The following is an 11,137-nucleotide window of genomic DNA, read 5'->3' on the forward strand; positions in this document are numbered from 1 at the left end:
AATCAAGTGGAAAGAAGAGATTTTCTACATTGGTATCGTGGTTAAGGAAGTATCTCCATTAGTAGTCGTCCGCAAACAGGGGAAAGGGGAAACAGTTCGGCTTCTTCGTTTCTGTTTGTTGTAGCAGAAATAATCAAGTGGAAAGGGGAGATTTTCTTCATTGGTATTGTGGTTAAGGAAGTATCTTCATTGGCAGGGAGTCGGGGAGAGCTTCTCGGTTGGTTCAGCGCCCACGTTTCTTTTTCCTATTGCGGTGAGTCGGGGAGAGCTTCTCGGTTGGTTCGGCTCCCACGTCTCTGTTTCATGTTGCGGTAATTATTGATTCCTCGCGATATCCCTTTTGCAAACTTATCTGTTGGTAGAGAGTCGGGGAGTGATTCTCTATTGTTAGTGAGGCAAAGGAATGCTAGATGTTATAGGTGAACCGTTGAAGAAACAGAGAGTTTCTTATATGTAAGTTGGCGAAAATTCAGATTCTTCCTTATTTCTTTGCTTAGAGTCCCTTTCGATTTTTAGCTGCATGGTTTCATTGCACAAGAGTATTAGAGGTTGAAATTCTATTCCGATTTCTCATAATCCACTGAAACATCCCTATGTTCTTCTCTGTTTTCCGATTGTGATCAAACAAAAACCCTGTTTTAGCTAGATTAGCTTCTTGTGTGTCTGCCATTGCTCATATTCTGTTTGGAAAACTTCTTGTGTGACTTCAATTGCTGATATCCTATACGGAAATAGTTCCTGTGGCAGCATTTCCTTTGCTTCATTGTTGAAATAGTATTCGGAACTTCAATCAGTTCATCCCTCTATCCTTTTTCCATTATCATGGCTTCAAAAAAAAAAACAAGTAGCCCTGTTTTCATGGCTATTTGTTCTTATGGTGGCGAAGCTCTTATTATTTCCATCTCCGAGGACAGAAATCTCGATCAAATTTACACAAAAATAGTGGAAAGGTGGAGACATCTTTCTGATACAATGGTAGAAGTTAAATATTTTATTCCAAACAAGTCTAGAATGCTTGTTACGCTCCTGGGCGATAAGGATGTTCGGAATATGCATCAAATACACGTCAACTTAAATGCGTCGGTGATTGAGTTGGTTGTTAGTCACATTTTATGCTTGATCGAAGCAGCCGATGTCGTCATTGATATGAGGTAATGCAGAAGTTAATTGCATCTATTTCTATTTTGGTAATCTTAGTTTAAACTTTGTTGTATTGCATATTTCATTTGTAAGTTTGTTCATGTTAAGCACAAATTTATTAGTTAGTATGCCGAATTTTTGTTTAACTTATTGTAGGGATAGTGGCCCATTCCAAAATGTCGAGTGGAGTTGCAGATCCAAATTTTTTTCAAAGGGTATCTCAAGTAATTTCGGTCGAGTTGTTGAAGAAACAAGAGCTGCAATTGAAGAGCAACCTAGTCAAACAAATTCTTTGGATGCTTGGAAAACCTCTATAGAGGGTGTTGGTCTGGAGTTCAATGATGTGGAAACTCTTCGCGACACGATTCGCAACTTCTGCATTGCAAATTGTAGAGATTGTCTTTGTGAAGAACGATCATCTGCAACTGACCATGAAATGTGCATACGAAGGATGTGAATGGCGTATTCATGCTTTCCGACTTGGGAATTAAGAAAGATTTGCAATTAAAAAAATGAACAGTCAGCATACATGTGGCGGAGGGTTGCAAGTCCGATCGCATCCTAAGACTTCGAAACGTTGGGTTTCAAACATTGTTAAAGAAAAACTTCAAGATATGCTATTATATAGGTCGATTGATATCGTAAAGGATATTCGTCGAGAATATGGTGTTGAATTGCCATATCATCAAGCTTGGCATGGGAAGGAGGTGGCTATGAAGGACCTTTATGGTCACAGATCAAAATCTTATGACCGGATACGTTGGTATTGCGACACCATTCTTGAGACCAACCCCGGCAGCATAGCTGAGTATGAAACTATTGAAGGTCGATTCAAACGCCTATTCATTTCATTTCATGCTTCAGTAGTTGGTTTCATAAGAGGATGTAGACATCTGATTTTTGTGGATGGAACATTTATAAAGCATAAGGATGGAGGAGTAGTATTTAGCGCGACTTCCAAAGATGCGAACGACGATATGTTTTCTATTGCTTACGGTGTGGTCGATACAGAGACTAATGACAACTGGGACTGGTTTTGTCAGATTTTGAAAGAAGCAATTTATAGTTGCAGCGAGTGGCGAAGTGAGCAAATCACATTTATGATGGATAGACATCAAGGAATTATTAAATCAATGCCGAAATACTTTTCTGGCAGTTACCACTCATATTGTTTCCGTCACGTGAAAGACAACTTCAAGAATCAGGTACGGAATGTCATATTCTTAATTTCAACCCATAATTTATCTAACTAATTTAGGATATTGTAGATCTCATCATTTGATTATTGTTAATGCAGGCGCTTGTCTATTATCGTACAAGTGAGAGAAAGAGGCTACTCGATTTACTAAAGGTTGCTGCCTATACTTCAAGGCTGAATGTTTTCCACAAATTAATTAACAAGCTTACATTAGAAGCTCCAGGGAGTAGAACTTTTCTCCTGCATGCAAATCCGAAGCATTGGGCAAATGCAGTATTCCCAGGTCCACGATGGGGTATTATGACGTTTAACATGGTAGAGTGTTTCAACAGTTGGATCATGGAGGCTCAGCATCTCCCCGTTCCTCAAATGGTTGACCATATCAGGCTTCAAATAATGACATTGATGCATGAACGGGGTAATCGAAGTTACAATATTCAAACACATCTATGCCCTGTTCCTGAGAAAGTATTGCATAGAAATGCAGAAGACGGTCGGAGATTATCCGTATTTACGTCAAACATAATGATATATGACGTAAAGGATACAAACTACTCGTGCAAAGTTGACCTCCAGAATAGCAATTGCTCTTGCGGCGAGTGGCGAATATTCCGCATGCCATATAAGTATGCATGTGCACGCATTGAGAAGGCTGGTAGATCACTGTACCACTTTACTGACAATTGTTTCCAAACTAAATTGTACAGAGCAACATATGCCGAAGCTAAAATTGACGTAAAATGGCTGAAGTAACCCCTACCGTTGACCATATTTTTTGGGCCAACAGTAGGTGCTTTGCGTCTAGTCTGAATTGGAGCCATCAAAAATGTCTGCAACACAAATATATTCAAACACTAATTGTGAATAAAATCAACTCAAATATAGAAATATATAATTGAGTAAAACATAGACGGGATAATGAATGATTTTAAAAAACTATAACAACGAGCAGAAATAGGACCAAATAATCAGGCTTTTTGAAGACAAAAATCTCCATTTTGATATCACAGCGTCTCTGTTTGATAATTTCTCAAATCCTAAGCATTCGTACATTTTTTAAATAAATGCCCTACAATACTATATAACAGTTTGTTGTTAGGAAAAACAATTCGAGAAAGTATGATGCAGGGTTTACAAACCGTCGAAGGACTGGCAATACGCCTCGGAGAGGGTTTGGGAAGCAATATCGAACGAAGCGCCGTCGACCAACTATCAGGGCGAAGTCGCGAGCGTCAAGGAAAGCTTCTGGAGTGGGACTCGACAAAATGCCGTCGACTCAGAACTCTCAATCGGAGACTTGCCAAAAAATAGTGTCGACAGAGGAACGGATTAATAAGATAAGGGAGCAAGAGCGATTTGCTGGTGGGAACATGTTTACGGTCTTAGGGTTTGAAACAGGGGACTAAAAATCAACCGGAATCGGTGAGGAAGATGGAAAATTTCGTGGGGAGATAGGATTACAAAAGGGGAAAATATGAAACCCTAACGATGAGAGCTATTTCCGTGTGAAGATAAGAGTGAAAAATGGGAAGAGATGAAGCCGAATCGGTGAGAACTTCAGGGCTATTTTCGTCTCAAATGGAAAGCCAGAAACGAGATGGACCGGCTGTTACAAAAAACAGTCAACATGAACTAAAACTTATAGTCCGGTCCAATATTGGACCGGCCATTAATTACTCCTTTAATATATCCGGTTCACTAAATCAGATTATCCTTAGGTGAGCAAAGGTGGTTAGAAGAATAGACATCCAGTGACGCCAGGTCACATACTTTTTGATAAGGTCACGTAATTTTGATAAGGTAAAAATATACATCGCTCCGTGATGTGATTTCTATCGGCTACATTAGCCTAGGGCCTTCAAATGCTAAACAAAGACTGCTCATAAAGAGGTCCTCCTCTTAACGGTAGAACAAGACAAGCTTCTAAAATACGTGGAAAAAAGGAGAGAATTCAATAAGCTAACCAGCCTTAGCTGATATCAAATTAACAATTCAAATTTATTGTGCCAAAGAATCTAACCTGGACAATCTGAAGACTTAGCGCCTTTAGTTCAGTGACTTTTGACTAAAAAGAAGAAAAAAAATTATAGCCAACAGAAAAATTTCAAATAAAAAAATAAAAAAATAGCATTTCTGTAAAAATAAAATTTTCATATTTTATAAAAAAAAGTTTATAAAAAAATATTTTTGAGTCATCAAAATTCATAAGTAAAAACTTTTCACTTATCAAGAGTATAATAGTTATTTCATATTTTTTTTAGAAAAGTAGATGCTCAATCAAATATAATTCACTATAAGTATTATTTTTTTTATCAACTAAATATACTAAAATTATTTTTTAAATATATTTTTATAAATTAATTTTTTTAAATATTTTGACGGGAAAAAATTCTTGCAACCAAACTTTATAGCCAACAACCAAATGCAGTGCTTCCGTGGCATGGTGGTTGCCAAAAGGCCAGTCACTGACAAAAGTACACTTTAGCAAAAAAGAAAAAAAAATCCACTTGACCGATAATATCTTATGCACCGTTCTAAATAATTACAGAATAACCAGCAAGGTAATTATCTAAGACTAAGATTAGGTGTCCAAAAGCTGCCTAAATTCTCGTCTAACATTATATAAAACTGGATATATTTTCTAACTTTTCAATCTCCCATAATAATGCTGTGGGTCCCAATCATTATAACAAGGGAGTTTACCCTCATAGTTGTCATGCCAGGTGGCAGTGATGATTAGTGAAACTATGAGGTTTGGGTTCTAAAACTTTTTTATCATTTAAAAATTTAACCTACATTAAACTTCTGTAAAAAGAAAAAAAAAGAGCTGATATTGCTGGATGTAGGAAAAATTGATGGGAGAAACTCTCCTCTAGAGTTGGGATATTTCAATGCATAATAAAAATTTCATGCCAAGGATCCAAAATCATGACAATTTATGAATCCAAATTAATAATTTATTAATTATAATAGCAAACAGATTCTATTTAAAGATTACATTTATACCTAATTTATTTTTAATTTTTTTTTAAAATATCTTTCTAAAAATTTAAATTTACATGAATACTTTCTTAAAATTTATATTTATTTCTATACCTTCATAAAATACTATTTTTTATAAATGCTCCTAATATAACAATTCTTCATTAATAAAAATCATATTTATTTTAATTAAAAATAAAATATACTATTTTGTCCTGCATCACGATCGTCTTATAAATATTATTTTTTGTACATCTATCCATTAATAATATTTTATTCATTTTAATTTGATACCGTCATTTTTTTAATGGTATTAAATAGCGTAGATACATATGCAAAAAATAAAAATAAAAAATAAAATAGCAAAAGAAGTATTTTATCATGATATATATATATATATATATAGTAATTTTAAAAAAAATATTTGTGCAAAATTTGATATTTAGAAATAAACCTAATTTTTAAATTATTTTATACTTGACATGAAATATTTAATAGCCAAGTGCGTGGAAACTTCTAAAAGGAAAAATTGATATAGTTGCTCGGTCAGGTCAAACAACACTTCCTCGGGCCCGCGAATCGTCAAAAGCCAACTTAAGTACCAACCACCGCTCTTGTACGACACCTAGTTTCCACCAATCATCTCTAGCTACGTGGCAGGGTTGGCCTGCCACGTGACCGAAGGAACCATCCCTTCCATGAAGAATAAGTGGCATTCATGAAAGCAGTCACATGCTCGCCAGGGAAAAAAAAAAGCAGCCACATCACATGGGAGGATTCGATATATTTTGTTAGGTTGTGTCACCTTTTTTGCTGCACGTCACATGCATTTGAGACTGTTCTTATCGTACACTGCGGCCGATTGGGAAGCCGAAGCCGACCAAAGATAGCAAACAAGGTCATAGCCCAGAGCCCAGGCCTACGGAGAGCCCAGTACCCTAGTAATCGTCCCTCGACGCTGGATTAGAAGATTATTGGACCTCCCAACAAAAGAAGCGACAAAGGGATGCAGGGGGTGGCTCCCGTAGTGGAAGCGGCCATCTTTTGTTTTAAAATATTTGGGCTGATATGGCCTTTGAGGCTAAGCATATTTTTAAAGAAGTAAACTAGGTTGCAGACTGAATGACTTCATATGTAGTCCGTCACTTCAGGGCACCTTATAAGTCGGAGAAGGAAAGTTGTTTAGAACGCTCTGGAATTTGTTGTTTTCTGATTTTATTGGATGTACTGTACTAGAATTATATTAATCATCCATTTTAGTATTAAAAAAATAAACTTCTAATGTAAAAAAATATATATATCCTTATAGATATCATGCCTTTGTAGAACGTTGGGCCTGACAGCCGAACTCAGGTTCAACAATCTATGGTCTCTACCAAAAGCCTAGTCCATGGTGTCAAACCCAGGTCTAGACTTTTTTTTTTTTTTTGGGCTGTTCCTGCCGAGTTGGCCTAGCACATAATAGCTCTCTAGGCTTTATATTTTGAAAAAAGATAATTTTCATAAAAGAAATAAAATGCATTTTTTCCTTTTTATTGGACAAAGGGAGAGGCTTGCCAATTTTTTTTTTGTACCCCCGTCATTCTTCTTATTGGATAATATTTTTGATTGTTTGAAGCTGTTGGCCCCGAAATATCTTTAATTAGTTTTTGATCCTCACAACAAATTCAGCATGAACTCCAAATATCCTGGTTCATCCAATCATCCCTATAGTTTTTGAAGGGGATAAAAATAAGATGTTAGCCTTGTGGGTCCAATTTTAGATTCCAGTGTTTCAAATTCAAGTTGTTGCATGACCTACTACTTGTAGGATTAAGGTGTGTTGCTCATGTTTGTCATGTAGGTTGGCTCCCTCTTCATGCTCTCATTTTGAATAGTTCCATTTCCTTAGATCAGTCCCACAAAATTTGGCGGCATATAAATTAGAAAAAAAAACTATTTGGGAAGCTTTTTTTTTTTTTTGATGATTGATGTTTGTTTAACAAAAAATTGACAAACTGTTTGATCAAATTCAAATCCTTTCACCTACACTGATAAGGACATCGATCGATCGATATCCTCGCTTTGACTTTATTTGCAATTTAACAGCTCGAAGGTCAAGATTAACCAGAAACCATTACCAGCTGCAAAAGTGGTAGAATTCGATACCATTTGACCAGCCAACATCTTGACTATGTAAAAGTTTTGAGCTAATGTAAATTAATAATAATGTAACTAAGAAGAAAGTCTGCCGACTGTAGAAGATATTCGATTAAAACTAATTACCAAGTCAGTCTGTCTCAATTTCAGCAATCAATGTCTGCTCCATGAAGAACAGACAGACTTCCACGCATGAGACAACCGATGACAACATCCATGAAATTTTTTTTTAGATTAATGTCAATCAGTTGATGTAAGCAAGTGGCACCGAACAAATGCCAGTGAAAGAGAAAGCTCTACCCACAGAGAATTCATGCTTCTATTTGTATTTTAGAACAAGATGCAGGCCATCAGTAATCCTGCTAATCACTGAAATCAGAATTAATCGGAGGTAAAAGCCACGATTGGGAACAAATGGGATCCACATTGCTTCTGGGCTTCTAAACTTGTTGGAAATATCTTCAACCACGAGATCTCTGGAAATGGACATGGATGCAAAGTCAAATCTAGGATGGCCCATGTAGACAACCTTCTATCTTTTAACTTGATGAAAAGATGCAAAATCTAGATGGGATAGCCTTGATATCTATCATTACATGCCAGGGGAATGAAAGAAAGGAGTTAAAGTTGGTCGGAACTCGGAAGGGAGAGGAAGCAAGCTAAGGTAAGAAAAGCTCCACCAAGCTCGAAAGCTAGCTCTTGGCATGCACCCCCTCATTATATTGCGTATAGCCTTTTCTTTCTCTCTCTCTCTCAATGTATTCAGGCTCTATAGCTAGCCATAAGATTTTTTTTTTTTTTAGCAAATCGGCTACTCACACAGCTCCGGCATGAGCATAGCTAGCTACATTACTAATGAGAAGACTGCACAACATAGACGGAGAAGTCTGCTGGATCCATAGAAAATCTCTTGAATGATGAGCAGCATATAAGGCGACTCAGTCTGCAGCTCGGTTCATCTTTCGGAGAATATATCTGACTTGGACAGCATGACACTCCCGCATCATCCGTCGTGTGTCATTGAGAAGGGCGCTCCGACACAAGCATCTTGTGTATTAGCATTGCACAAGCAAATGTTCCCCCGAGTGTCCGGCAATCATCATGATAGGATCAGATGGCAGCGGCAACGGGACGCTGAGTCTAAAGTTGGTGGGTCCTTTGACTGGTCATGGGCCAAAGGTCTTGATCTCTCTACTAAGACCTTTGGTAAAGGAAAAGGCTGTGATCGTAAAAGCTTAATATCCCATGGATCTTGTGCAGATGAGATTCCTGAGTATTTACAGGAGATAAGATCGGCCATTGACTGTGGAATCCTTCCCTTCTGTATATATGTTTCCACGCTTCCCAATAATGATATCTGGTAGTGAAGTAACACCAAATAGAGTACATATGGGTTAGGCCTGTGTACATCGCAGATATTGTTGATAACTAATCACAGTAGAGCTATTCAGGGAAGCACAGGAAAAGCCATGACTAACCTTGAGGCCCTTCAAAATTTACATGGTAACATAGGATCCATACTCTATACCCAAACATGAACATGATCGACAAACTCAACTATGTTCAGTGTAGCCCTTTCAAAGTTAAATAGCAGCATCATGCTGCTAACCCCATGAACCACACTCTCAATTGTTTTTGTGCGTGCTTTAATGTCCAATAAGTGTCTCTTAAATAGAGATAAGATCAACTAGCTACCCAAGTTTCAAATAATGGTTTCATTTATGCAGCATCCAATCACAATTAAAACCACTGCTTCAACAACCATTCACTTTTTACAATGCATTCTTTGTTGCATTTATTGGGTCCTCAAATATCAACTTTGTTTCCACATTTTGCAAGCCTTATCATCACAAACAATCAATGCTTTCATGACTGATTCATCAATTATCCTTAAATATTTGATGCTACCAATTGAGTACCATAGCAATGGCAGAATGTGCCCAAGTGGTTGTGATTTTACCTAAGTTTGAAGCCCAACATACTTTGGACTCCGCTGATGCCAATAAGCATCGGTAGAGACCAAAATGGGCCGATGCTTCTCTACCGATACTAATTAGCGCCGGCAGAGTTCAAAGCAGGCCGACCTAAAAAAGCGTCGAATATTGGCCGACGCTTATAAGTGTTGGTGAACTCCAAAACAGACAACACTTAAAAGCATCGACATATATTCAGTTTATAATCGGAAAGAAAAAATCCCACCCTCATCTGTCTGGATGTTTTTGGAAGTGGTTTATAAGCGCCGATAAAAACTCTAAAAGTACTAAATAATATTTTTTTTTGTAGTGATAGGAGCACAATTTTTTCGGCCATCTTCCAATCGTTACGTATAGTTGCGGTTCCCATCACTTTCGACTCATCCCCGTGCAGTAAGGGGCCCAAGCATACATGCCAAATGCCAGCGAATCATAGACACAAACGCGTGACTCCCACGCTTGCATGAACCGAAAGAATTCCATATACTCAAATGTGACAGATCATCCTCAATATAAAGGTTCCGGGCTCTGACCTCTCACTAGGAAAAGGATCTTAAACCATAAGAAAGTAATTCCTCATCATAACATGCAACCGGTGGCGTTGTGGTTGTCATAATAAGGAAGAACAAAGTAATATCGTCCAATTACTTAACTACTACCACATACTCGATACAACAAAAAAAGAAGAAGCACTCGTATAGGCAGACCAAATATTTTAATGCCGTTGCGGTTGAATTGGCTATGGATAAGATGTTGCCGTTGCCCGTCCATGTCATTTCATGCGGCCATTTGAAGGGCATTGAGGGGAGGTTACCCATCTTCTTTCCTAATTAATGCCATCTCGTGGGTGCAGTTAACTGGGGCCAGATCCAAAAAAAAAACTGTTCACCTTCTCATTGAGAACAGTTAGCGTACTATGATGCCTCTTTTTAATTCTATAATTGCTGCCGTTTCTTTATTTAAACCCCCCTCCCCCATTAAAAAGAGCAACCCCGCCCCCCTCTTCGTGAATCTTCCCCAATATTATTATTATTATTTATTTTTGAAGCAGGCACTCCATATATCATAATACACCTAATAGGATTCACAAATAAAAGATCCTAAAATGCACCAAATATCTCACTTTCTCCAACTCATAAGGTGGTTTTCACGTATGCCGCCATCCAGTCTGCCGTCCCGTTAGTCTCACAATACATATGCATACTAAAATGTAATATTTTTCTTCACCACTAACCAAATATTATGAAGTAGGGGATGAACTTCTCGATCACTGTTCGGCCTTTTCAGATCCAGCTGATTACCATGGCCGAATCACTTTTAAAGAAGATGGAGTTCGTTTGAAGCATTTGCAGCTGCGCATAATGCAATCCCATCTAAGCCGTCCGTAATTCTGCCTCTGGAATTGAGATATTGAAGGTCTGATATATATATATATTTTTTTGCCTATGTTTGGATGGAAGTTTGCACATTTGCATTAGTTAATCATCTGCTGTAATTTACTCAAATAACAACAACAACAACAACAAAATCTGCTGTAATGCATGTGATGACGACGGAAGCTTTTATTGTTAGATATCGAATATATATATATATATATATATATATATATATATATATATATATATATATATATAGTTATTATTGTGGGTGTGACATGTCAGGCTTGTATTTTGTTGATAGTAACGTTGCTGTCATTGTTTTCCGA

General features: G+C 37.3%; 1 protein-coding gene across 1 annotated transcript; it reads left to right on the forward strand.

Moving 5' to 3' along the window:
- The first annotated feature begins 972 nt into the window (after positions 1–972).
- On the forward strand, positions 973–3,091 carry LOC120104689. Its single transcript, XM_039116250.1, has 4 exons — positions 973–1,151; positions 1,297–1,578; positions 1,769–2,345; positions 2,438–3,091. Exons 1-4 carry the CDS (start codon positions 973–975, stop codon positions 3,089–3,091), a joined length of 1,692 nt encoding a protein of 563 aa, XP_038972178.1.
- The last annotated feature ends 8,046 nt before the right edge of the window (positions 3,092–11,137 follow it).

Source organism: Phoenix dactylifera, unplaced genomic scaffold (assembly GCF_009389715.1).
Source record: "Phoenix dactylifera cultivar Barhee BC4 unplaced genomic scaffold, palm_55x_up_171113_PBpolish2nd_filt_p 000076F, whole genome shotgun sequence".
Classification (NCBI taxonomy): Eukaryota; Viridiplantae; Streptophyta; class Magnoliopsida; order Arecales; family Arecaceae; genus Phoenix; species Phoenix dactylifera.